At 45.8% G+C, this 26736-nt stretch overlaps 1 protein-coding gene across 2 annotated transcripts in view; it reads left to right on the top strand.

The window, feature by feature from the left end:
* The first annotated feature begins 106 nt into the window (after positions 1 to 106).
* The window catches only part of LOC118086560 (protein argonaute-1), a 46893-nt gene continuing 20263 nt past the window's right edge, over positions 107 to 26736 (top strand). Inside the window, exons 1-5 of one of the 2 annotated variants that reach the window (XM_035118315.2) lie at positions 107 to 270; positions 20020 to 20209; positions 23838 to 23958; positions 25605 to 25786; positions 26402 to 26538. In XM_035118315.2, the coding sequence (XP_034974206.1) occupies positions 246 to 270; positions 20020 to 20209; positions 23838 to 23958; positions 25605 to 25786; positions 26402 to 26538 (655 nt within the window). In that variant the 5' untranslated portion in view covers positions 107 to 245. Of the gene's footprint in view, positions 271 to 20019; positions 20219 to 23837; positions 23959 to 25604; positions 25787 to 26401; positions 26539 to 26736 lie in introns of those variants that run through there. The other variant, XM_060275816.1, reaches the window with a different exon arrangement.

Raw genomic sequence — 26736 nt, forward strand, 5'->3', positions numbered from 1 at the left:
CTGAAAACCTCCTGTAACGCGTCGCCGGCGCTGCTGGTTGGCCGGGCGGTTGCGCATGCGTGGTCTGCGAATCCCAGGCGCTTGCCTCGTACAGAGCAGAGGCTGCGGCTGCAGCAGCGCGAGCGGCGCCCTGGTCCCGGCGCGCGCTCGCGGGCATCACTCAGCCCCCCCTCCCCCACCGCGTCCGCCGCTTCGACTTTCTCTCTTTCCCCCGCTAGGCTCGGGGCGACGCCCGCGTGGATGGGATGGAAGCAGGACCCTCGGGAGCAGGTATGGAGGACGGGGGAGGGGGGGAGCGGCTTAGAAGGAATGCAGGGGGAATCTTGGAAGGAGGAAGATGCAATAGGTCCTGGGGCTTAGGGGAGCAAGTGCAATTGAGAGGAGGGGGCTGAGAGCCAAGGGTGGTGTGCAAAGGGTCAAGGGGGCAGCGGGAGTCTGCTGCATGTTTGGGTTCAGCTTTTTGGTGGGCCGCAGTTTGGGGGCTTATGGGGAGAAGTGCAATTGAGGGGAGTGGGCTGAGAACGGTGGGAGGCCTGCTAAGGAATAGCGAGGAGGGTTGTTGGGTTTTTTTTGGAGGCGCGGGCTGTGTTGGGGACTGCAGGGGGCTTGAGGGGTTTAGGGGAGCTGTTGAGGGAAGGGGAGCTTAGGAGCAAGAGGCCTGCCGAGGCAGAGCAGTGCTCAGTGGGGGGGATTACAAAAGGAGGGTCTGCAGCTGCTGTGTGTGCGCGGTAGGGGGGTGGCCCATACGGGTGCAAGTGTGAGATCAAAGAGGTCTGCTAAGGAGCGGAGTGGCAAATCGCGCGCGTGTGTGTGTGTGCTTGCAGTGCGCGTACGTGGGGGATGCAGGAAGGATGAGGACACGGAGGGGGCTTTGCGGATGAGGGGCGGGAGGAGACATGGATCGGTGGGGGAGGGGAGAGAATGAGAAGCCTTGGGAGTTTGAGAAAGGAGTCCCGCGTGGCGTCCAGGGCACCTGGAGCCACATGTGGAGAGGGAGTTGTTTGATGGGTTCCAGTTGGGGCTGCAAGAGCAGTTGGCAAAGAGAAGGGGATGCTGTGGGGTGGAGGGGAGGGGAGGAAGTGGGCATTCCCAGGCAAGTTGGAGGGCTTGGGGGCTAAAGAAGCACTTGCCTTGGGGGTGTTCTTGCCTGGGGAAAGGGGGAAGCAGGAGCAAATTGAGAGGGACAAAATGCAGTAATGCAGTAAGGAGAGGATTGAGAAGAAACACACACACACACACACACACACACACACCCCACATCACTGGGAAAGGTTGGGGAAGTCCCCCAGTATCCTAAGTGTGTTGGGAGGAACAGGCAAGGATGACTTTAAAACTGCCCATCCCCCTCTCCAACAGATTGATGTGCAGGGATTAACTTTGTGCATGGTTACATCCGCATCATACATTTAAAGTTCATGGCTCCTGCCACCAAAAAAACCGTGTCCCATTAGCTGTATTTTGTTACAGGTGCTGGGAATTGTAGCTCTGCGAGTGGTAAACTTCAGTTTCCAGGACTGTTTGCGAAATCTGTGTGCTTTAATTGTATCATGTGGATGTGACCTGTTGTTTCAAATTGGTTTTTAAAAATGTAAACCACTTTGAGGTAACTTGTGACAAAAAGCAGTATATAAGCACTACTACTATGCGGGTGGCGTGGTGGGTTAAACCACTGAGCCTAGGGCTTGCGGATCAGAAGGTTGGCGGTTCGAATCCCCATGACAGGGTGAGCTCCCGTTGCTCGGTCCCAGTTCCTGCCAACCTAGCAGTTCGAAAACATGTCAAAGTACAAGTAGATAAATAGGTACTGTTACGGCGGGAAGTTGCTCTGGTTCGCCAGAAGCCACTTTGTCATGCTGGCCACATGACCTGGAAGCTGTACGCCGGCTCCCTTGGCCAATAACGCGAGATGAGCGCGCAACCCCAGAGTCGGTCACGACTGGACCTAATGGTCAGGGGTCCCTTTGCCTTTTTACTACTACTAATAGTATATGTTGTTGTTGTTTAGTCGTGTCCGACTCTTCGTGACCCCATGGACCAGAGCACGCCAGGCACTCCTGTCTTCCACTGCCTCCCGCAGTTTAGTCAAACTCATGTTCGTAGCTTCGAGAACACTGTCGTTGGCCTAGTCTGAAATGCCTTATGGCTCTTGAAAGGAAAATGTTGCAAAGGAGAGAGGATATGGAGAGTAAGAGTTTGCTGGGCACTGAGAGGTCCAATGGGTTTTGAAAGAGGGCGGAATGTGGTGCTGCAGATCCTCAGAGAGGGAAGCTCACCAGCACGAATCACCCTGAATAGGAGAGCACTAAGGGGGGCTTTCCCTGCTCTGGGTCTCCTGGGTTTAAAGGAGTCTGGCTGATTCAGGAGCAAAACTGACTTTAGGTGTGTGAGCAAAGCCTTGCTTGTTCCATAGACAGTGGTGTGAAGGTGGGTGCGAGAGAGAAACAAATGCCCTGTCCAGGAAGAGGAGATAAAATGCTGAATCTTTGCACAAACATTTTTTGTAAGAATACTCATTGCTGCTTAATTGAGATCTTGGGAAATGATTTTTGGGCTGGGTAGTAGAGGGGACATAGGGGCATTCATGCAGTGCCCCCTTCACTGTAGCAGGGGGCCTGGGGGTTGTGATTTGAGTGGCTGAACATCCCTGAAAGCTGGGTGATGAGGGGACAGACGCAGAAAAATAAGGATCCCTTGTTAGGACAAGGGAAGCTGGCAGCAGCTGGGTCCTTGGTGAGTCCCCACCCCCTCTGGCTTTCCCTCCAGGCATAGCTAAAATGTTTGAGGGGAAGATATGCCCACTGCCTTTTAGTAGCTGGAGGAGGAAAGACTCTCTTGCAGCCGTTGTCAAGTGGGTGCCTTCCAGGTGTTTTGGACAGCAAATCCCATCATCACAAGTTATAGTCCAGAACAACTGGAGGGCAACTCCAGCCTGGCAGAGAGGCTGTTGTCCTGTTTTTGTGTACTGAAGGAGTGATCAGAAGGCTGTTCAAATCCATCAGTATGTGTGTGTGTGTGTGTGTGTGTGCTTTTTCTTTTGTTGGCTTTTTTACAAAAGTAGAACATCTTCCTTTCAGACCTACTTTAAACTGACACACAAAGCCCTTCTTCTCTAGGTTGATGGGAAAGAGAATTGATGCTTGAGTTTCCTGACATCTTTTTGGATATGTTGTTGTTGTTGTTGTTGTTGTTTTAAAGAAAGCTTTCCCATACTGCCTTGGAGAGGCAAAACCTAACTTCCAGGGAGGTGGGTGATTGTTAGTACATGCAAAGTGCTTTGTGATCTTTAGCTTCATTGTCTCCTCAATAGCCCCGTTAGGCTGGGTCACTGCTATTAACAAAGTTTTGCGGGTGGCGATCTCTCAGGCTGATGAGACTGGTGTGCCCATGGCTACATAGTGGCTGGTTCCATGTAACTCTGAGCCAGGTTTTAGAAACCTAGGAAGCTGCATTACGCTGGTCCCACTGACTCAGCATTGTCTACACCAGGGGTCCCCAGACTACGGCCCGGGGGCCGGATGCGGCCCAATTGGCCTGCCAATCCGGCCCGCGACGACACCCGCCGCCCGCTCTTACGGCGCACAGCGCGGCAGCGCTCTTCCGGGTCGGGAAAAAAGCGCCGAAAATCCTTTGTGCGCATGCGTATGGGCCTCTCCCGACCCGGAAGAGGTCATTTCTGGTGCACTTCCGGGTTGGGGGAGGCCCATACGCATGCGCACAATGGATTTTCGGCGCTTTTTCCACCCTGGAAGCGCGCCAGTAAGCGTCCGTGCGCACGGGCACACTCCCCCGCCCGCCGGCCTGCACAGGCGCGCGCTCCCCCGTCCTCCGGCCCGCCGCGCGATCGGCGTGGTGGGAACCGGCCCAAACGCCGGTAAGTCTGGGGACCCCTGGTCTACACTGTCTGGCAGCAGCTCTCCAAGGTCCCCGAGATGCTGGGGGGATTAACCTTGGCCCTTCCTTGTGCAATGCAGATTCTCTGCCACCGAGTTATTCCGAGTTATAGGCTTATTCTGGTTTACAGGGCATGAGCTGTGTGCCCATGCACATGACCTGATTGCTCTTCCCCCTAATAGGAGCAGGAGAAACCAATCAACCAGCCTTGGCTTTGCAGACTGACCAAGCCCATGGTTTGTGGTTTTGGTTTCCCCTAACAAGCCACAGCAAACCAACAGCAAATCATGGGTTTGGACTGACCAGCGATTGTGGCTTGTTAAGGAGCAATAGATCACGGCTGCTTGTTTAGCCGTAACACAAAGTCTTAAGTTTCTGTTTCATTTATTCTCCTTGCTCTAGGGCAGGGCTGCAGTAGGGACAGCTGCGCAGCAATGTACCATCACCCTGCCCAGGCTCAGTAAAGCAGAAGGTCTGGCTTATGACATGTGAACATGACCACTGTTTAAAAGAGATGAGACTTTATATGGCTTTCCCAGCTCTTAAGTCCTCCAATTGCTTCCCAGTTAGGTTCGTGAGAGAGGAGTAGGGTTTACTGGCATATCAAGTTGGTTGTCTGCTTGTCAGGCTGCAGGTGTGTGTACTCACGTCCCTAGCTCAGTGGCAGAACATCTGCTTTGCATGCAAAAGGTCGGAGGTTCAATCCTCACCCTCTCCAGGTAGTGCTTGGAGAGACTCCTCCTGCCTAACATCCTGGAGGGGTTTGACTCTGTAGAAGGCAGCTTCCTGTGTTCCTGATGTTCTTTAAAATAAAGGCAGAAACCAAGAGTGAAGGCTTGCTTGATTGCTTCCAGTTCTGGTTTTAACTTGTGGAAATGCACCCATAAAGTTTTTGTGTGATGAAGGTTGCGATCCTAACCCCACTTTACCTAGGAGGAGGACCCACTGAGTTCTGGGTGGGTATGGTTAGGCTTGCACAGGGCAGCTGCCTCATTAGAAGGAGTTACACCATTTTTGTTTCAGAAACTAGGTATGTCTCCATTCATCTTCTTGGAGGCAGGGCCTGGAGAAAGGAAATTAATTAAGATGGTGCCTTGGACCAAGTGGAAGGGTCCATTCTTAAAGAAAATTTGTTCCTGGCACCAGTATTCGAAATTTGCCAGGTGCCAGGCACATTTTTCACCTGGCTATCAGCCACTTGCGACCAAGTGAATATGTTTGGGTGCCTGAATGGCGCTCGATGTCTTTGCCATCTGGAGCTGCATGCTTGGGGGACCATTGGATCTTGCCTGTTTTCACACACTAGCACTACATCCTGTAGAATTCTATCTGTGATATTTTATATGCACAATCAAAATATAGCTTTTATACCTGGATTTCTAACGCTCCCCATACGTGCTTAGATGGCCCTTTTCCATCTTGAAAAGCAAAGACAACTTCTCTAAGTTTCTCTGGCTGGCTGCCTCAGTTACAATTCTTACTTGTTACCAGAAGCCAGGTTGCTAACTACAAGGTGAACTTTTCCAAAAGCCAATTTTGGCATTAAGCTGTACTCAGCTGTATTCAGTGGAATATCTCTATTGGTATACCATGAGACTCTTAATATCAGAGTTGTGGGTTCGAGCACCACATTGGGCAAAATATCTCTATATTGCAGGGGTTGGACTAGATGACCCTTGGGGTACCTTCCAACTCTACAATTCCACAATAAAGCTAGCAATTTAGAGTGTTGCCCAATTAGCCATATGACTTGTATTGGCTTGATCAATCTGCATCAATGTAAGTATAGCTTATGAAGAAATAAGACTCTATGGAGCTTATCTTGTGTGAGTTGTTGTGTTTAGAAGAAGCCAAGCAAGAACAGACACTCATTAAGGGTTGCAACAGCAGACATTTCTGCATTTGTCTCTGTGTCCAGAGCATAGCTGCCAAGTTATCCCCCTTTTAAAGGGATTTTCCATTATGCTGAATAGGCTTCCTCGCGAGAAAAGGGAAAACTTGGCAGCTATGGTCCAGAGTGGCTTGAATGCTCCTGTTTGCATGCAGAGGTATGGCAGGCTGCTTCCTTTCTAGATGTGGGGCCTCATGGCACACAGTTTGATGGCTGTGAACCCTAATGGCTCATCTTGACAAATTGATTGCAGATGTGAACTGAGGATGTGTTGATAACTCCACAAGGCAATTTTTAATTTGATAGGTAAAATACATAGGATTGCATCCAACTAAGTTAGTCATGATGTCCTTCCTTTCAGCAGGTGTCCTCTGAGTAGGACTAACATTGGATCAGGGATGTTTGGCTCAAAAGTTTCAAATGCAAATCATTTGTCAAGCATTTTGCATCATTTTTACCACTTCAAAGTAACCAATCTGGCTCAGTTCAGCGACAAAAGTTAAATTTCTTGAGAGTTAAATTCTGCCGCTTTTGCTGAGTTCCTACAGAATTGCAACTTATGAAACAGCTGGGGTTCACAGCCACATCTTTGGCTGCTGTGATATTTGTAGGGGTGGGAAATGTTTAGTTTCACAAGTTCATTAATAAGAATGAATGGATGGATGCCTATTGCAAGTCGGGTTGTAGACAAGTTTGGCAACTTACGAGTTTTTAGCTTTGTTTACTAAATACCAGTAAAATAAACATGCTAGATTAGATCACTCTCTAGGGCAGTGCTGGGAAACTTTGAGCTATGAGAAATTCTTATTTTGCCTGCAGCATTGTTTCCCCTAAACCATGCCTGCCTGTCTGCCCATCACCTGGTGTCATATGATATCAGGTGTGGGTCAGGTAAGCTCAGCTGATCCAAACTGAACAGGAGATGTTCTCCTAGTTGTTCTGTTCTGTGCACAGGTAAAAATTCTTGCTTTTTGAATTTGGCACCTTTGTTGTTGTTAGTGCCCTGCAGTGACAGAAAAGGCACCAAACACAAAAAGCACACAATTATTTCTGGATGGCACCCTGCCGCTGAAATAAAATCCTGTTAAGAATGTTGGGAATTGTAGCTCTGTGAACTACAGTTCCCAGGATTCATGGGGGGGGGAACCATGTGGTTTAAATGTATGACCTGGTTGTGGCCAACAAATTGGGAATGCCCTTGGTTCAGGCTTTTGTTTCCCCCCCTTTGCAGGTGTGGTTTGAAAAGTTTTGCACCCTGTAGTTACTGTTTTTTGCTTTGCTGATTTTAGATGCTCTTGCCATGCCATATGGTTTATTTGAAGGAGATGGTGGTTTTCCTAGGTCCAAAATGAGGTTTTGGTTGCTTCGTTTTATGTGTTTCTTCACTGTAGACTAGAATGTAATGTTGAGGTCTCTTCTTGCTCCATCTCTGATGGAGTTGGAGTACACTTTGAGTTGCTTGTTTAGTATGGCCCTGTGGCCTTGCCGTGATGCGAAATCTCTGTGATTTGTGTGACTTTTGGCATCAAATCCATAACAAGCTTACATTAACTTCATCATAGCATCAGCAGGCAGTGAGTGCAAATTTGTGGCTTTGCAGAACTTAGGTGAGAACAGATTTTGCCTTTTATTCATCTGCATAGATTTCTAAGTTCTTTGTTTAAATGCCATCTTCATGCTGCCTCTAATAGCTTGAGTTGTCTTCTAGGAATTTTGCTTGGGGCTCATATTCAATTACAGCAAATAACCTGTTGAGTTTTGAATTTGTTGCATGCCTAGCTGTGTTTTTTCCTACTTAAAAATATACTCAGTTACTGTATATGGAATAGCTTCTTCTTGTGCCTGTCTAAACAAAGGAAATTTGCTGTTAATGCAGATTAATTTAATGCAGATTAAATCTAAGTGTTAATTCTTAAAAATAAATGACCACAGATTAGGAAGAAAGAAAAATGGTAGTCACATAGTATTGATTCTCCCAGGTTTACAAAAAGCCTGTTACAGCTTCAAGGAATGTGTATTTTAAAGGTGGGGAACTTTTGGTTCTCCAGTTGCTGTTTGACTCCCAACTCCGGTTAGCTCTGACCATTGGTCATGCGGAGGCATTTCATGGAGAAAAATAGCAGCTGCTACAAAAAATGGCGGCTCCAATGTTGACTGACATCTTTCACCACTGGAGTGGCATATTCTGGGTGTTTAGTAATTTGGACTGTTATTATTTGTGTGTTTAATTTTTTTTTTTTTTGCAAACTACTTTGAGTTTATGTTCTAAAGAAAAGTCTGAGCGGCCACTAAAACTAACACTACTGGTTCTAGAGAAAGGCGAGTCTCACTACCCCTCAATAAGTGACAAATGGGTACAAACGGAACATAAAAAACAACAACACCCAACGATACTTGCTTGTTGATCAGTGCATTCATTGCTGATTGCTCCTCCTTTTTGAAGACTGTGGGCTCAGCTAGATTGGTAAAGAAAAAGTGATTTATATGCGTTGTATATGTGCTATAACACTGTGCCACTAGGTGGCGCTGTGGAGCCCCGCTTTTCCCTACTGGATTTCTCTGTTTAAATTTACAACATGTTTTAACGCTTCTTTGATGTGTCTAGATCAGGGTGGATTTGATTTAAATCAATCTGATTTAAATCACGATTTAAATCATGATTTAAATCACTAGTCAGTAAGGCTTGATTTAAATCATAGTTTTCTACATAAAGACTAATTCTTGCTGGTATAACTTTAATATGCAAGTAGATGAAGATTTTTAGAATAACAACTTTTCATATTAGTTTTTTATCCCCAGTTTAATGGGTTATTCATATTTGGACAACTTTACTGTTGTACTTAGGAAGGAGAAAAATAATCATTACCTTAATAATAATTTAAATAGATTTATTCAACTGAAACAATAACATTACAGCATATGTTATTTGCTTAAACAAACATCCATGTTTGTTAACTAATTTGGCTAAACAAAAACAATATATATATATATATATTAAGAAACTTAGACTGTCAGCCCAGCCTACACATGAAAAACTTAAATACTGTCCACTCCAAACAATCAGAAAAATATTGTTTCTATGCTATTCACTGAACTTCTTGAAACTTAGCACTGAAGGGGTTGATTCTGTATTCATAGGTTTATAGAACAATAGGATTAAGGTCTTTTTCTCAACTCTGTTCATGTTATAACATTTTTGCTGTGAAGAAGAGGCATGTGATCTCTGTTGAGTCAAATTCAGTTTTGAGAACTGCAAAAGTAAACCAAGCATCTGTGATAATATCTTGTAGGCAGAGAAACTGCCCAATAATCTTACAAAAACCTCTGGAAGAGCATGACATTGTGAATGGATTAATGGAATTTATTTACCCCAAAAATTAAACATATACAACCTTATTCTACATAATTAAAAAACTAATCTTTATTTCATGATGGAATAACCTTTGGATGGTAATATATTTTCCTCAAAAAGCATTTTATTTAAAAAAATCCAATTTAAATCAAAAAAATCGATTTAAATCAAAAAAATCCGATTTAAATCAAAAAAATCCGATTTTTTTGATTTTTTTAAAAAAATCATTGATTTTTATCCACCCTGGTCTAGATCCAGCCAGAGAGGAACCCAGTCCAATCTAATCCATAGTTCTATGCAGGATAAGTTAAATTTTAGAAATTAGATTCCATCTTCTAAAAATCATATGCTGGAATGTATTAGGACTTGAGAATACCTTTTCTCAGCCCCCTTCCTATGCAAGCCTTGGCAGTGGCTGGGAGTGGGCATCTCCTACCCCTGGTGCTGGGGACCCTCCTGTGAATGGGAAACTTTGCTGTCTATCCTTTTGTGTGTGTTTGATTCGGCAGATTGAGAGCTGGTTCCTGGAGGAGTGATTAATGACATGTGTTGCTCGCAGACACAACTTTGCTGTAGTTTGTAAAGCAACTGGTGTGTGTGTGTGTGTGTGGTTCCCCCTCCCCCTCTTTCCCTTTTGGGATCTCACTTCTCTCCCTGCCCCCAGTTAATTTATTGAAACAGCAGGAGACTATGTGGGAGAGAAAGGGTTGGGTGGAGGTGGCAGTTTATCCTCCCAAATGCCGCCATGAAAACAAAACTATTCCATGTGTCCGGCGTTGTCTAGGATCATTGGTGCATTCCCCTCCCCCCCCTTGTGTTGGGGGTGCAAGGATCTAAATAGACATGTTAATTTCATGCCCTCCTAACAGGGCAGCCCCCATCAAGCAGCTGTTGATCTTGAGCTGGCTGACAGCTGTTAGACAAATCCTTTGTTTAGGATGGGGATTATCTCAAAACAGAGGTTCAGGAGGCCTTGAATTCTCCCTGCACACCCAAATAAAGATGCTTTGGGGGAAGGATGGGTTTCAGGGGAAAGCCAGACATGGACGTCCTCTTTGGAATATGCTGCCTCTGGTGAGCAGGGGGTGGGGAAAGTTTGCTGCCGGATCTTTCAATGGCAAAGTCTGGTTTCGTACTGCTGAATGGGTTATTCTGAAACTGAAAATAGGCTTCTCCCCCTCCTTGTGCCCCTCTGCCTAGGCTAATTCATTTGCATGACAAAGTGGAGGCTTAATGCAACTTTGCCATGGTGAGTGGAGGTATGCAGAGAGGCACCCCCTTGTTTCCAGTGAGAATGGGGCAGGTCTTGATAAAGGGGTGACTGTCTCTGTGGGTTCCCCTGTGCTGGCTTTGGTACTTGCGTTTTGTAGATGCAGTTTCTGCAACTGTGGCGTGGTGATGACCTCAAGCTCTTTAGGACTGGGTTGCCCAAATGTCCGTCTGCATCTGCAAAGACAATTTGTTTGGATGGTATTCGTAATAGGGCCGCCATGGTGGTGGCCCCGCAGTTATGTGGAATTAGATCCTGCTCTAAGGTGGGAGGGACCCATCCCATGTGGTCTTGAAGACCTACTTTTTCATGAAGGCCTTCGAGTAATATAAATGGGGGTTTCTATGCTGGGGGGGGGTCCTGCTGACATTTCTTTTCGCTGCTGGTGCCTTTCAGTCTATTTTGTACTGTCTTTTAAGGCTAGTGTTGTAATAAAGTGGATATATTGAATTGTTACCTTTGTATATTTCGTTCTTTTGTGAACAGCTTTGTGGAGCATGTGCTCAAAACTCCAATCATCTTTGTTTTTTAAAAAAATTTTAAAAAGCCATGGGCTTCTTGGCTTTGATGGAGCGGAAAGATGCAAATGGAAGTTGTGTTTGCATCTGGTAAAGTTAAGTTCATTGTGGTTGCTGATTTCCCCCTTGCCACCCTTCTGTTCTATGGATCACTGGCTCACCTTTTACAGGTAAGAGCACTGAAGCCTAGAGAGTGAGGAGTGGGGGGGGGGAGTTCTCATTGTAATATATGCCACAGTGGAGTATGGAAGTCCTTATTGCCTCTTAATTTCCTTCCCTTCCTTGAAGGAGCACAGCGGGGTTCCTGGAATCGCTTGCCATATTTTTATTTCTAGACAGTTATATCAAACGTTAGTCACACTCAGAATAGATGCATTGAAACTAAATAACAAGAGTGACTTCGGTCCATTAATGTCAGTGATTCTTCTCTGAGCAGAACTTAGTTGGCCTCAGCTAGTCTCCTTTAGTTTCAGCTAAAGCAGGGGTATAAAGCTGGTGGCCCTCCACATGTTGTTGGACTACAAATTCCGTCGTCACTGACCATCGTCTTGGTTAAGATCCTTCCTCTAGTAAAGCTAATAACCCAACAAAGTCTTAGTCTTTTAAAGCATGGGTTTTACCTCTAAACATGATGGTGTTTGTTTTGTTTTTTGTTACTCTTCCCATGGTTAAGATAGTACAACTAGCTCTCCGTTTTTATCCTCACAACAACCTTGTGAGGTAGGCTAGACTGAGAGGCTGGCTCAAGATCACCAAGTGAGCTTCATGGCCAAGTGGGGATTTGAACCCTGGTCTCCCAGGTCCTAGTCTAGCACTCTAACCACTGTGCCACCACTAAAACTTTCCAGTTATTTTAGGGTGTGTGTGATGTTAAGTTTTTTAAAAATATTCTCTGCCATGAGATCACAAAAGCTCAAACACATAAACAAGCAACAGTTATGGCATTCCTGCAAGGTAGTGTTAAAATGAAATTTCTAACTCATTTAAATTGCTTTGCAATGAGCACAATTTGCATACCACATTTCTGCATATTGGAGATAATGAACAGGTGGCCGCTTTGCACTTCTTATTCTGCAGTATCTATGCAGAAGTTATTGCCCCTGGATGTGACTGGAAACTGTGCAGTTAGGTATTGAAGAATCTTGAGCCTTTGAAAATTAGGAAAACCAGTGCTTCTTGGCTATCTCATTTCAGGAACCTTGAGTATTTTTGCCATCATAGCTCTGAACTCAGGAAGCTTGGTTCCTTAGGAACTTGAAAAGACATAAAAGTCGTGAACAAATGCTACTTTCCCAGAACCTGTGATCATGCTGAGATTAGGAGCAGATATTGGGCTTGAAGACCTGCTCACCCACTTCCCTGCCTCCACCACCATGCATGCTGCATAACCAGAGCTGTGATATTGCAGGAGCACTGGGCAAAGTGCAAAGACTTGTATTGTCACCAAATCCAGCTATTTGAGAATCTCTGCCGTATATTTTTAAGACAAGCATCTAGCCCTCATGACTGCAAGTACGGTATATAGAATGCACATGAACCTGAGAACTGCTCCCTGTCTTGGTCTGGAAGGGCCACAGCTCAGTGGTAGAGCACCTGCTTTGCTTGCAGAAGGCTCCAAATTCAATCCTCAGTGGCATTTCTGGGAATTGCCTGAATCCATGGAGAGGTGTTGCCAGTCATTTTAGACCAGCGATTAGCTTATATATCTGAGTTTCTAGCCCTGGACCCAAGTTTGAGAAAGGCTGGTGTAGGCAGTTCTGAGTCAGATGGCTCAATGGCCTGACTCTGAACAAGACAGCTTCCTATGTTCTGGGGTAGGGCATGTATTGGCTGAAAAAGCTTCATGGTGACTTGGGGAAAGTGCTTTGGAGGAGGTCTGTATCTCTGGGGTAGACTAGCATCTCCTTGGCCTTTGGGAGGTCCCAGGCTCAATCCCCAGCATCTCCAGGTAGGGCTGGGAGAAAGACCCCTATCTGAAACCCTAGACTGTCTCTTGTCCATAAGTGCGGACAGCACTGGGCCAGATGGAGCAATGGTCTGGTTTGGGCTAAGGCAGCTTCCTGTGTTCTTTGGGGGTGTTGGTGTCGTTTGCCTCTTGGGCAGGCATTCTGCCATGGGTAAGTCCTAGGGTGCAGTGAAAAGAGGGGTGGGAAAGCAGCTGGGTGCCAAGGATCTTAGGCGGTGTTGTGTAGCTAATGTCTGGAGTCTCTCATCTTGCCAGCTGGGATGCTGAGCTTTAATTTATGCATCGTGGCCACTCTTCCCTTGTCTGTCGTCCAGCCGTAATTCGCCCGCCAGCCATCCCCCTTGTTGTGTCGCTTACGGGCAACCACTTTTAATCTGTGCATTGATTCCTTGACTTCATTAATTAATCTGCAAGGCTTTCAAGAGACAGGGCTTGGCAACGGTCCGAAGCTGGAGCAAATCTGCATTTGTCTTTTATGTGAAACTCTGTGGCATCCTGGCAACTCTACAGCAATTTCACTCCTTCTGTGTGGTTTAAGACCTTTGAAATGTCCCAAACCATCTCGCTGAGGCTGTTACTGCAGAAAAGCAACAGCTAATCCTCAACTGGATCTGTATTGCAGGTGGAGGGGTGAGGAGGGTGAGAGAGGGAGGGAGAGAGGGAGAGAGAGAGAGGAAGATGCATTGAATGAGCCCTGGGGGAATCTGGGAGAGTTTGGTCCCCATTGTGTGTCTCTCTAGTCCACAGCTGCGCCTTGTCCATTCATTTTTGTCCTGCAAACGTGTGCAGTGACGCGGCAGGAGCCTTGCCACTGACTGTTCTCAGGCTGGGTGTGTTAAAGATTCTGGTTTTCTTTTTAAATAGTCTGTGGGCTTAGCCATGCCATCTTGCAAAGTGTGCTCCAACCACATACTTTCTTTTGTTCAACTCCTCCTCTCCCCCAAGGCAGTCCTTGGACACAAATGTATTTTGCACCCAGATCCACAGGATGTTGGGTTCAGTGTGTGTGTGTGTGTGTGTGTGTGTGTGTGTGTGTGTGTGTGTGTGTGTTGGAGTTGAGAGTATACACCTGTTTAATCTCCTGTCCTAAATTGCCAATTTCATCTCTCTTATTGGAAATATCAGTGGAGATTTTTTATTTTAAAAAAGGGGTTAACAATGCACTGATTGAACAAGTGTTTTCTTTTATGTGTCTAGAAGCTTACCCAGGAGTCTTTGGTGAGATACCCTGCCGAAAGTTTTGTGAAAGTCCATGTATACTATGTTAACTGGATTACCTCTATCTATATGCATATAGACTCTCTTCTCTTAAAGAACACTTAATAAATTGTTGACTTTACTGAGCTAGATAATAATATTATTATTATTATTATTATTATTATTATTATTATTTATACTCTGCCCATCTGATCTCTTTGTATAAGGCAGTGCTATCAAAACCAGATCAGCAAGCAACCCAGTGGCACTCAACAGCCATCATTTAATGAGCCACTGGAGAATGGGAAGAGGTTTTTAGTTCTTTCTTAAAAGTCATTGACAATTGTGGCAGACTGACTTCCCTTAGTACAGTAAAGTGTTTGCTGTGCTGGCTGGGGCTGCTGGGAGTTTTAGTGTAGAACATCTGGAGGGCACCAGGTTGGAGAAGGCTGCTTGAATGCTCCCAAGGATGGTTCTTCGAATGATCCCTTTGGAATTCCAGAGAGGCATGTGAACATGTTCCTTATACTGTATATCAATGGTTCTAGAACTATGATATGTGGAAATGTTGTCGTGGAGCCATTGAGAAATATCTGTCTGTACTAAATATCTATATGTACTTGGCCTTGCATGGGATTCTGCCCCTACCCCCAACGATGGAGATTAGTTTTGCAGAACATCTTAGTTTATAAACCAGTCACATCCATCACTCTAGAGCAGTGGTTTCCAACCTTTATTTGACCATGCCCCACCTAAGCATCTCTAAAATCCTGATTGCCCTCCCCCCCCCGACATTTAATTCTTATTATTCAAAAAGTGAACTCCTATTCACATGGAGAAAGCCTAAAAGGCCATTAACTTGGTATAACACATTCTCTAATTGCCCCCCCCCCCATAAAAATCAAATTGACCCCCTCCGGGGCATGTGCCCCCATGGCTCTAGAGAGTAAAGACAAGGGTTATTAAAAGTGATTTGTGGATGTGCCTTGATTTGTAGAACTAATAAAGTTTATTAAGTTGTCTGCTTAGGAACCCCCCCCAGCAGTTTTCAAGTGGTCTGCATTGAGGTTTAGAACTGCTGTTCTTGGTGAGGAATTCAACTGTGTTGAAAGGAAGCGCAGCAGCAGCCTCACAGCAGAGTAATCCACAGTATATTGGTAAGCCAGAAAGCAAAGCGCAGCAGTGTGGCTTGGGATAAGAGGATTCCTCTACTTTCTCTAAGCAGTGCTCTTGGGCAATGGGGGTCAGGGGGTGTTTAAGGTGAAATGCGGTGGATAACACACGGCAGCAGCGCTCTGGCTCCTGAAGACTAGCTACAGGGGTTTAAGTAACAGAAGCATTGGCCGTGGAAGTAGAATGAAGGGTAATACCTGGGGCACCTGCCCTGCATGCAAATCGGCCATTGAAAGATTGTTCAACACCTGGCTGGTGTTTTTTTTCCTAATGACTATTTACAGTATTGAGGGCAGTGTGCACTAGAGGGGGTGTTGCCGTGCTCAGGTCCTGCTTGCAGGCTTCCCATAGCCACCTACCTGCCTGACCACTGTGAAAAGAGGGTGCTGGATCTCTTCTCACAGTTAAATTATGGAATTTTCTGCCACAAGAGGTAACGATGGCCTCCAAAGTGGATGGCTTCTAAAGAGGGTAAGACAAATTCACTAAGGATGAGAATATAAATGGCAACTAGCCCTGCTGGCTGTGTTCTAGGACCCACCCAAATTCTACTAACTCATTCTGGATTCAACCCAATGTTTGCTTTGCATCCAGTATCTACCATAACCACTACCAAGACCTCCCCACTAAATGCAAGGTTTTTATTTGAAATTTTAAAATGTAATGTTAAACACATACAACAACTGATTGCCCTCAGCAAACCACCCTCCTCACTGAGGCTTGTAAATCATGTTGCATCTATGGAGAGCCGTGTTGGGTGGGATGCAGGGCTGATAATAGCAGTTTATGGTATGGAGAGGGCTCTTCAGAGATGGATGCTGGCCTCTGGGTGACCTTGTAAGAGAGCAGACTCCCAAGTCTGTTCACTGGGGAAGCCGGTAGGTTAAAGGGCAGGTTGAGATTGATTGCAGGGTGGAACCTATTGCTTCCCATGCGAGTGACTTGACTTAAAAAGAACAGCATTCAATTGATCCTTCCCAAATTTTATTTTCTGGGAAGAGTAGTTGAAGAGAACTAATTTCCCTCTATGAGATTTCCCTTCTGTACTCTGAATTATCACCACACTTTACTTGAATCTTCACGAGGCCACAGAATGGAGTGGTATAAAGGGTTGTGCAGACCACAGGTAGAATGACAACATTAATTTTTCTTACTGCTCTCTCTCTCTCTCTGTGTGTGTGTGTGTGGTTTAAAATAAAAATAAAAATCCACCCCACAAATAAAAAGCAGGGGAGAGAGGTGGGTTAGACCTTTATCACCAACGTACTAGATTTATTATTGCAGGACGTTTTAAAAGTGAGAGAATCCTTAATAGTGTTGATCATCCTGAAGTGTTACAGCTCACTTTGTATAGCCTCATGACTTGTACCACTTAATTCTGCTGCCAAGGAGGAAACAGTGCTTAGAGTGGGATAACTCAGTGGTAAAGCACATGCATAGCTGATGAGTGACCTTGGGCTAGTCACACTTCTCTGATGTCTCTCAGCCCCACTCACCTCACAGAGTGTTTGTTGTGGGAGAGGAAGGGAAAGGAGAATGTTAGCCGCTTTCAGACTCCTTTGGGTAGTGATAAAGCAGGATATCAAATCCAAACTCTTCTTCTTCTGTTTTGTATGCAGAAAGGTTCCTGGCTCAATTCCTGGCATATTCCATTAAAATCAATGTCTAGGAGCTGTGTGTGCATATATATCTGTCTTGGACCCTGTAGCATCCTCTGCCAAACTGGTACCCTTTTGGACTTCAACACCCATCAGTTCCAACCAGCACAGCCAGTGGTCAGGAATCATGGGAGCAGTGGTCCAAAACATCTGGGGGGCACCAGGTTGTGGAAGATGTTGCTGCTCAGAGCAGATAATGCTGTGCCAGACAGACAAATAGTCTGGCCTGATAGAAGGCAGCTCCTAAGAATATCATAAGAGCCTTGCCGGATGAGGCCAGTGACCCATCTAGTCCAGCACCCTCTTCTCACAGTGGCCAGCCAGATGCCATGGGAAGCCCACAAGCAGGCCCTGAGCACAACAGCACTCTCCCACCCTGCAATTTCCAGCAAATGGTTTTTAAAGGCATACTTCCTAGTCTTTGACCTAGAACACAGCTAGCAGGGCTAGTAGTCATTGATATTCTCATCCTTAGTGAATTTGTCTTACCCTCTTTAGAAGCCATCCACTTTGGAGGCCATCGTTACCTCTTGTGGCAGCGAATTCCATAATTTAACTGTGAGAAGAGATCCAGCACCCTCTTTTCACAGTGGCTATGGGAAGCCTGCAAGCAGGACCTGAGCACGGCAACACCCTGTGAGGGATTCCCCGTTTCCCACCCCTCACTGCTTTAACAACAGAGGCTCTCCCTGTGCTTCTGTACAAACGGGAGTAAACCTCCAGTGTCCAAATTGGACTTGTCTCCAGGGTACCTCAGGGCTCTGCGTTCAAAGCCTATTGCCACCAGTGGGGTCTCCCTCCCATGGATCCCTACTGCTACAAATTGCCTCTCCCTTAGGCAACTATGTGGCTCCCCTGGCTTCACTAACCAGCCCTTTGTATGACAGGAGAAAAAGCAAACAGGAAAGCTTTGTTCTCGCCTCTTAGTCACACCTCTGAAGGTACTGAGACACTGCTCGAGTCAGTGAACGTTTAGGCACATTTAACTTTATTATTTAACTTGAAAACATGGATTTCTCTGGTTCTTACGAGTGCATATCTTCTTTTCGTATAATACAGACTTGTTAATACAGCTCCTGCATCTTGATAATGACGGTTATAAGGTTGTTCCCCCTCCATTTAGAACTCCATCTAGCTCCGCCTCCCAGGGAACACCTGCCTATCATGGGAGTGATAGGTTAACCCATGATGAACTGGAATCATCATCAGGCACTATTCCGCCACACACACACCCTCTAGTGCACACTGCCCTCAATACTGTAAATAGTAACTAACCATAATATTTAGTGGTTATTGGTAGCCTCTCCTCCGTGTATTTGCCTAAATCCCTTGTAAAGCCACCAGAGAAGGTGGAAGCGAAATCCACAGTTGAACTACGGTATGTGTGGTCTAAAAACTTCCACCATTCAGCTTTACTGGCTGGTGCCATGTTCACTTTTCTCCATGCCGTGCATAATTCTACACACATCATGTCCCCTTGCTTACTTGCCTGTTTTCTAAACTAAAATGCCTTAAATGCTGCAGCTTTTCCACACGGGGGAGTTGCTCAAGCCCCTTGATCATTTTGGTTCCCCTTCTTCAACTTTCCCCCAGCTTTACAATATCCCCTTTTGAGGCACAGTGACCAGAACTGTCCTATGTTCCCATGAACATGATGCCGGCTGGGGAAGTCCAGGTGTTCTGGGAGTACAGGGTCCACCAGCCCCCAGGCAGCACAAACTGTCCAGCCCCTAACATCTGGGAATTCTACTTGGTCCGTCCCACACCCCTTTGCCTCTAGTTTTATTAGGAACCCTTCAGTGAGGTTGGGGGTTGAAATCTTCATTATCTCAGGCAGATTCCTTTACCACTTTGCATCTCATGCAACACCGTTGGCACCAGGGAAATCTGACTCTTTACTGCTGTTCTCCAGAAACCATGAATTTTGGGGTTCCTTTGGTTTCTGTTCGCTTTTGTTCTCTGAATCAATCTATTGTGAATCTTTGGTTTGAGCTTCCCTCCACCCTTCCAATGTTGCCGAACAATAAGTCTCCAACCTTCTGGACCAAACGCCTCTGTATTCTACAAACCACCAAGGTGCATGCCTTGTGTCTACCTTAGCACCACTAGTGCATTTGACAGGCCTAAAAATATTATAACTGAGCTTTTCATTTGTCATTCCTGTGTTTAAACTTTGCAGCCAGAGGCCCCAGGAATTAGGCTGGGAACTGTGGAATTAATTTTTGCTAGGTGAGGGCCATCCAGTGGAACTGGGTTACCAGAGAGATTGAGGGAAAGGTTACAGTGGGCGTGCATTCTGCCAGGATGAGCTGGAGATGTATGACTTAAAAATCCAGTGCTGACTCCTTTTTAAGTGTTGGGTTCATATTGTCACAGGTAGTTGAACTGCAGACTTTCCATCTCTTTGGAAAGCTCTTTGCACCGCTCTTTCCCTATACAGCTTAGGCTGCAGTCTAAATCATTTACTTGGGACTACAACTCTTTTGGCCATGTTGGCTGAGGCTGATGGGTACCTCTGAAGTGCAACCAGTTAACCACCCTTGCTCTAGGGTCAGCAGCCTTTTACAGCCGTGGGCCAGTCCACCATCCCTCAGACCATGTGGTGGGCCGGACTATATTTTGAAAAAAGAAAAGAAAAGAAAAAAGAACTAATTCCTATGCCCCACAAATCACCCAGAGATGCATTTTAAATAAAAGCACACATTGTATTCATGTAAAAACACCAGGCAGGCCCCACAACTACCCCAGAGGTGTATTTTAAATAAAAGGACACATTCTACTCGCGTAAAAACACGCTGATTCCTGGACTGTCCGTGGGCTGGATTGAGAAGGCGATTGGGCTGCATCCGGCCCCCGGGCCTTAGGTTGCCTACTGCTCTCTGAAGCACTGGTCTTCAACTGGTGGGTCTGGGCACATTACCAGGTCACAGCCTGACCTAGGATGGATCACAATAGCAGTACCCCATTGTGCAAATACACCGCAACATATTAAGTAATGGGTCTCCAGATGCATGTGCAGGCTAAAGTTTGGTCCTCAGTTTGGAAAGATTGAAGAGTACTGCTGTGACATTTTAAAATATCCTCCCTTCTTTCTTTTGTCTAGCAACCGCTGCAGGCACTTATCTGCCACCCCTGCAGCAGGTATTTCAAGCTCCTCGCCGGCCCGGGATAGGAACTGTCGGGAAGCCAATCAAACTCTTAGCCAACTACTTTGAAGTAGACATTCCCAAGATTGACGTCTATCACTATGAAGTTGACATCAAGCCAGACAAGTGCCCACGCAGAGTCAACAGGTAAGGCAAGTATTAGCGTTTAGCAATTTCTCCTCTTGTCCAGCCCCTTAACTGGGAAGAAGCCAAAGGCCTTGGAGAAAATGCCTGCAGAGCTCTGCATGTCTTCTCCTCCCCCGTCTGGCTAGTTGTGAGAGCCCCACTTCCAAGCACACCTGTTGCACCTGTTTCTGCCCAGTGGGATACTTGACACTATTTAGCTTTGCTACGAGTGAAGTTGCCGCTTTTTGCACAGGTGGGAGCTGACCCTGCAAACTGATGCTTGGACTGGCAGCGAAGTGGCTTTCCTGCAGCATCTCTCTTCCTTCCTCTCCGCCCACACTGGGAATTTGGCCTCTCTCCTCACCCCATCTCTGGCCATGCGCTGGCGGTGGCGGCTTGAGAGATAACTGGGCTTTGGGCTCTATCACTGGTCAGCTTACAGCAGCTGTGTGATCTTGGCTGCGGTCCCAGGCTTTTAAAATAGCTGTCCTTAGGCTTTGGGCAATTGTACTGCTGTTTAAAACTCTGCTGCTCGTTTAGTTCTTTGCCTGGGAAGGTCAGTATTGAGAGCTATCTGAATTAAAGATTGAAAATTCCACAAGGAGCATGTGTGTAGAGCAGCTGATGAAATTTTAGGCCAGTTCTCTTTTAACTTGCATAATTCTGGCTTGGCTATCCATGAAGGCGTGAGAGAACTATAGAGGCTCACTCTCCCCCACTCCTGGAAACCAAACTCAGGCTTCTGAGATGTCAGCTGAAGGCATTGTAGAGTTGGCATGCTGGTCAAATATTTCAAGACTGCTACTAGGTAGAGGGCAGCGTACAATATTTTTACATGTATAACACTAGGTTTTTCCCCTTTAAAATAATGTCAAAAATTAGGGGGCATCTTATACATGGGGCCATCTCCCCCCATTTTCTTAAATCTGAGTCCCCAAAAATAGGGGGCGTCCTATAGACGAAAAAATACAGTAATTTAAAAATAAAAATTATGGTGCTATTTGTTAGCAAGGACAGGAACAAGGGCTACTTGTCCCCTAGCCTTGCAGCAGCCAGGGGCAAGTACTGCCCCCACTGGCCACCTGCTTGTAACTACAAGCATTATGCAAAAAGGAACGCAAGCATTCATCACTGGCAAAGGCCAACATGTCAGACGAGGACCAAGGAGGGGACGCAGGTCCAAGTCCTTACTTATCCATGAAGTTCATTAGATGGACAGGTTGCACACAGCCAACCTCACCGACTTCGTGCAGTTTTTGAGATGGTACTTTTTTTTTTTTGGCGGGAGAAATTTATATGTCGCCCTATTCTTTGGCAAGTGTGGAATAAAAATGCAGTAACATTAATTATTTTTTTATTTTAAAAAAAACTGGCAGTCAGGCCAGATACACACAAAAAAGTAGTAAGTGGAGAAACAGTTGATATTATTTCATAATGGCAATGCTTTAAAGTTCAACCCTCCAGATGTTGTCGGCCTACGGTTCCCATACAGTTAAGCGGAGCTGTCGTCTAACAACATCTGGAAGGCACCAGGTTGACCAAGTCTACTTTAAACATGCTTGACCATGACTTGTCAGTATTTGCCTGGTCAGTGTTGCTCTTGACCACCTCAGGGCATTACCCAGATGCTTATGTAACTTTTATGATAAACATCAAAATTATTCAAGTAATTTTTTTAGAAATTATTTTAGCATATCATCAAAGGCAATTAAAAATAAGTTTATTGGGTGGAAAACATTAATACAAATTTCATACTTATTCACTGGTTGGTGTGTCAGCTGCAGTCTTTTTCTGGACAGGAATAGCCTGGGTACAGTTAGCCACACTCTGTGACACACTTTTTATGAGGCCTCCTTTGAATGCAATTCAACAACTGCGACGAGTGAAGAATATGGCAGCCAGAGTGTGGAGGGGAATAGAACTCAAGCAGGTACACTGGTTGCCAATTACCTTCCGGGCACAAAACTATGTGCTTAAGACAACATTTAAAGCTCTGAATGATCTGCAGCCCAAATATCTGAGAGAATGCTGTCTCCTGTATCAACCCTGCATTAAGATAAGAAGAGGCTTTCTGGGTCATCCCTATGCTAAATGAGATGCATAATGCAGGGATGCATGGTAGAGCCTTAATGGTGGTGGCTCCATGTTTGTGGAATGACCTCTCCACCGAAGTGCATCTCACCTTAGCTGTATATTTGGGAGGAAGGGTGGAGTATAAATAAAAATAATAAATTTTGTTTTGATGCCAGATGAAAGCTCTTTTTTTGGTAGGCCTTCTATTATAAATTGCATCGGTAAAGGTAAAGGGACCCCTGACCATTAGGTCCAGTCGTGACCGAGTCTGGGGTTGCAGCGCTCATCTCGCGTTATTGGCCGAGGGAGCCGGCGTACAGCTTCCAGGTCATGTGGCCAGCATGACAAAGCCGCTTCTGGCGAACCAGAGCAGCACACGGAAACGCCGTTTACCTTCCCGCTGGAGCGGTACCTATTTATCTACTTGCACTTTGACGTGCTTTCGAACTGCTAGGCTGGCAGGAGCTGGGACCGAGCAACAGGAGCTCACCCCGTCACGGGGATTTGAACCGCCGACCTTCTGATCGGATTTTTAAAAGTTTTTTGCTGCTTATTTTATTCTATATTGCCCTCCCCCCCCCTTTTTTGGTAAACTACCCTGTGACCATTTTTGGTAAAGAGCAATAAAGAAACCTGATAAGGAAACAAATCATTTACCAAGCATTCTACATCATTTTTGCCACTTCAGGTTAACCCATCTGTCTCAGTCTAGCGATGAAAGCATTAAATTCTGTCACTTTTGCTATGTTTCTGCAGAATTGTGGAGTTCACAACTACCTCATTGGCTGCTGTGCAGTGTTTGTGAATGGGAATCTGTGATGCGGGCTGGAAAATGTCCTGTTCTACAAGTTCATTAATAAGAGTGAATGAATGCCTGTTGCAAACACAACATTAAACAAGCTTGGCAATTTCTGATGGTTTTTAAAGCTTTGTTTACTAAATTCTAGTAAAATAAACATGCTTTATTAGATTGCTCTCTAGGGCATGAGTAATTTTTCTAATGCAATCAGGTGTTTCTTTTCCTGATGCAAATCACTATGATTTACATAAGGAATATTTTCCAATTCAAAATTTTCCGGACAAGTCACATCACTTATGGGAATGAGGGAAAATACAAGATCAGCCGAGGTGATTGGCCAAGCAATACGAAGTTGTTGTATTAGATCAGGCACCCCCAAACTTCAGCCCTCCAGATGTTTTGGACTACAATTCCCATCTTCCCCGACCACTGGTCCTGTTAGCTAGGGATCATGGGAGTTGTAGGCCAAAACATCTGGAGGGCCGCAGTTTGGGGATGCCTGTATTAGATAGTCTTGGTAAAGTCTAGGTGCTTAGCCTATTGCACTCATTTACTCAGCAGAGCAGTACATTCCACTTGCTGCATGTTAAGGCTTCAACTTTTCCAGCACCAGCCACTGACCCAAATGATCCTGAGTCCTCCCTCACATTCTAGCTTGGCTGCTCCCAGCCCAGTCATACACCTGGTCCTAGTTTCTTACTGGAATTGTGAACCCGCTAGCCAATCCTTCTAGCTTCTCTCTTCCTCCCCCTCCCCTCCTGGTCTCTCTCTCTGCAGGGAGGTTGTGGAATACATGGTACAACACTTCAAACCTCAAATCTTTGGAGATCGGAAGCCGGTGTACGATGGGAAAAAGAACATCTATACGGTCACTGCCCTGCCCATTGGCAATGAAAGGGTAAGAGGGCAGTGTTCTCTTGGGTGGGTGGGCGGGCGGTGTTCTCTCTATTCCTCAGGCACCCTCTTTTTAAAGCTAGAAGGATCAGGAGAATTAAGAAGTTGCATTGGTGTTCCCTTCTATCCCTGCTGTGCATCCAACATGGCAGTGACTGAAAATTACATGTCAGTCACTTGGCATCACCTTGGTGTCTGGTGACCCAATTGGGAACATACTCTTAAGTGTGATTCCAATTCTTTCTCCCTTTATGTTCTGACCTGAACTCAAGCCCCTCCTGAAAGGGACTTGCCAAGTATTGTGCTTTCAGCTGGAATTGTGTTTAATGAATGCCAGAGACTGCAGGAGCTTAACAACAACTATTTCATTGTCTGAAAATGACTATATAACAGGCCTAACAAACTCACTAATGCAGACTTCTTTTTCTTCAATCCTTCACTCCTAGTTCTAGTTCCATACCATATAAGGCAGGGGTTCCAAAGCCATAGTTCCATGCCATACCATATAAGGCAGGGGCCCACAAAACTGTGTACCGCATGTGCTCCATGATATTCATTCAGGTGGCCTGTAGCATGTCTGAATTAAATACTCATATTTTAAAATGGTTCTTTTATTCCCCCACCCCCTGTATTTTATTGTATTACAACCTGACTACTGTGGAATGCAAATCATCTATATCAGGCATGTCAAACCTGCGGCCCTCCAGATGTTTTGGCCTACAACTCCCATGATCCCTAGCTAGCAGGACCAGTGGTTGGGGAAGATTGGAATTGTAGTCCAAAACATCTGGAGGGCCACAGGTTTGACATGCCTGATCTATATATATATAAATGTAAACTGGGTATGTTCCTTCGTCTCCAATGTGGAGCCAGTGTGGTGTAGTGGTTAAGAGTGGTAGACTCGTAATCTGGGGAACCGGGTTCGCATCTCCGCTCCTCCACATGCAGCTGCTGGGTGACCTTGGGCTACTCACACTTCTCTGAAGTCTCTCAGCCCCACCCACCTCACAGGGTGTCTGTTGTTGGGGGAGGAGGGGAAAGGAGATTGTTAGCTGCTTTGAGACTCCTTCGGGTAGTGATAAAGCGGGATATCAAATCCAAACTCTTCTTCTTCTACAAAACTGCTTGACCAATTGAGGTGAAATTTTGACACAACACCACATGCGAATGTCCAAAGGCAATAGGAAAGTTTGATAAGTCAGATGGCACACCTGTGCTATCTAAAACCCCGTGTTTCAAAACACACCACTCAGATGAAAATGCATGCTGGGAAAAGAACCAGGTTGCAAACTAGCGCCCTATAGTGGCGGCTACACTGGTACTGCATCTATAAAACCTTCCCTCTCAACAGCACTTCGGCTCTCATTTACATACTAGGTCGAAGCCTTTATAGACTAGGCTGAATGGAGGTACTGACTCGTCTGGGTGGGGGTTGGGGGGAGGAGGGGATGGGATAGGTCAGGGCACGGTGGGACCAGTCACAGGGATAAGCCGGGGGTGGGGGGAAGAGGGGGCGTGATACGTCATGGGTCAGGACAGGGTGGGGGGAATCACACGGATGAGCCACAGCAACACGTGGCAGGGCCAACTAGTAATACAACAAAAAACATTTTAAAGAAATTAATTTATTTTTCTGTCTTTTGTTTGTAGGTTGACTTTGAGGTGACGATTCCAGGGGAAGGCAAAGACAGGATATTCAAGGTTTCAATCAAGTGGATGGCCATTGTGAGCTGGCGGATGCTTCACGAGGCCCTGGTGAGCGGGCAGATTCCTGTTCCGCTGGAATCTGTCCAAGCCCTTGATGTTGCCATGAGGCACCTGGCCTCCATGAGGTAACTTTCTTTTGTGTTCAGGGATTTAGTTAATTTTTTTAAAGGGAAGATGCACACAACTCTGGGCACATCTTTTATACTGTTTCCACACAGATATATTACATCCATGAAGCCAGCATGGCCCTGGGAGTTGTATTTTTGTGGGATCTTCTGGGGTTCTGTGAGGGAGTAGCTCTCTCCCGCTTCTTCACAGTCTTCAGCTGGTGTCTAAAAGAGTATAGTGATGGTGCCTACATAATATCAATAGGCAGGGTGTTCCAAAGCACAGGTGCTGCGTCCTTAAAGGAAAATGACTGCTTTCAAATGCGGAATGGACATCACTTGGCACTTGTAGAGGTGCAAGTTCCACAGATTGAAGTGATTGGATTGGCATGCATGGAGCAAGGAAATCCTTTAACTTGCAACTTTGAAGACTGCCCACCCCAAGTAAACAGTGCCTAGGTACGAGGAAAGAACTGGGCAAAATTATGCTAGTGACAAATCTGTAAGAAGATTTGAGGCCCAGGGACATTCTTGAAAGGTTTTTGTGCCTCAGTCTAGACTTCAAATATCAAGAGCTTGCTGTCCTACATGGGCATAGCATGGGCTAATGTTCTTCATTTTCTTTGTCCTCAGGTACACGCCAGTGGGCCGTTCCTTCTTCTCTCCTCCTGAAGGGTACTATCACCCGCTGGGAGGTGGTCGGGAGGTCTGGTTTGGGTTCCACCAGTCTGTCAGGCCCGCTATGTGGAAGATGATGCTGAATATTGATGGTAACTAAATGCATGCAGAAATGTAACTGTAATGGTGCTGTTGCGGCTACTCTTGAGTTAAGACGCCTGAGTGCGCTCTGTCTTGTAAGAGTTTTATTGTGCATAGTATTTACAGTGCAGAGAAAGCAGAAAACATGACTGCTCAGTCACTCGCAGAATCCGGGAGTAGACGTTTCCTGTTACGTGCCCAGCATAAGA

Source organism: Zootoca vivipara, chromosome 6 (assembly GCF_963506605.1).
Source record: "Zootoca vivipara chromosome 6, rZooViv1.1, whole genome shotgun sequence".
Taxonomy (NCBI): Eukaryota; Metazoa; Chordata; class Lepidosauria; order Squamata; family Lacertidae; genus Zootoca; species Zootoca vivipara.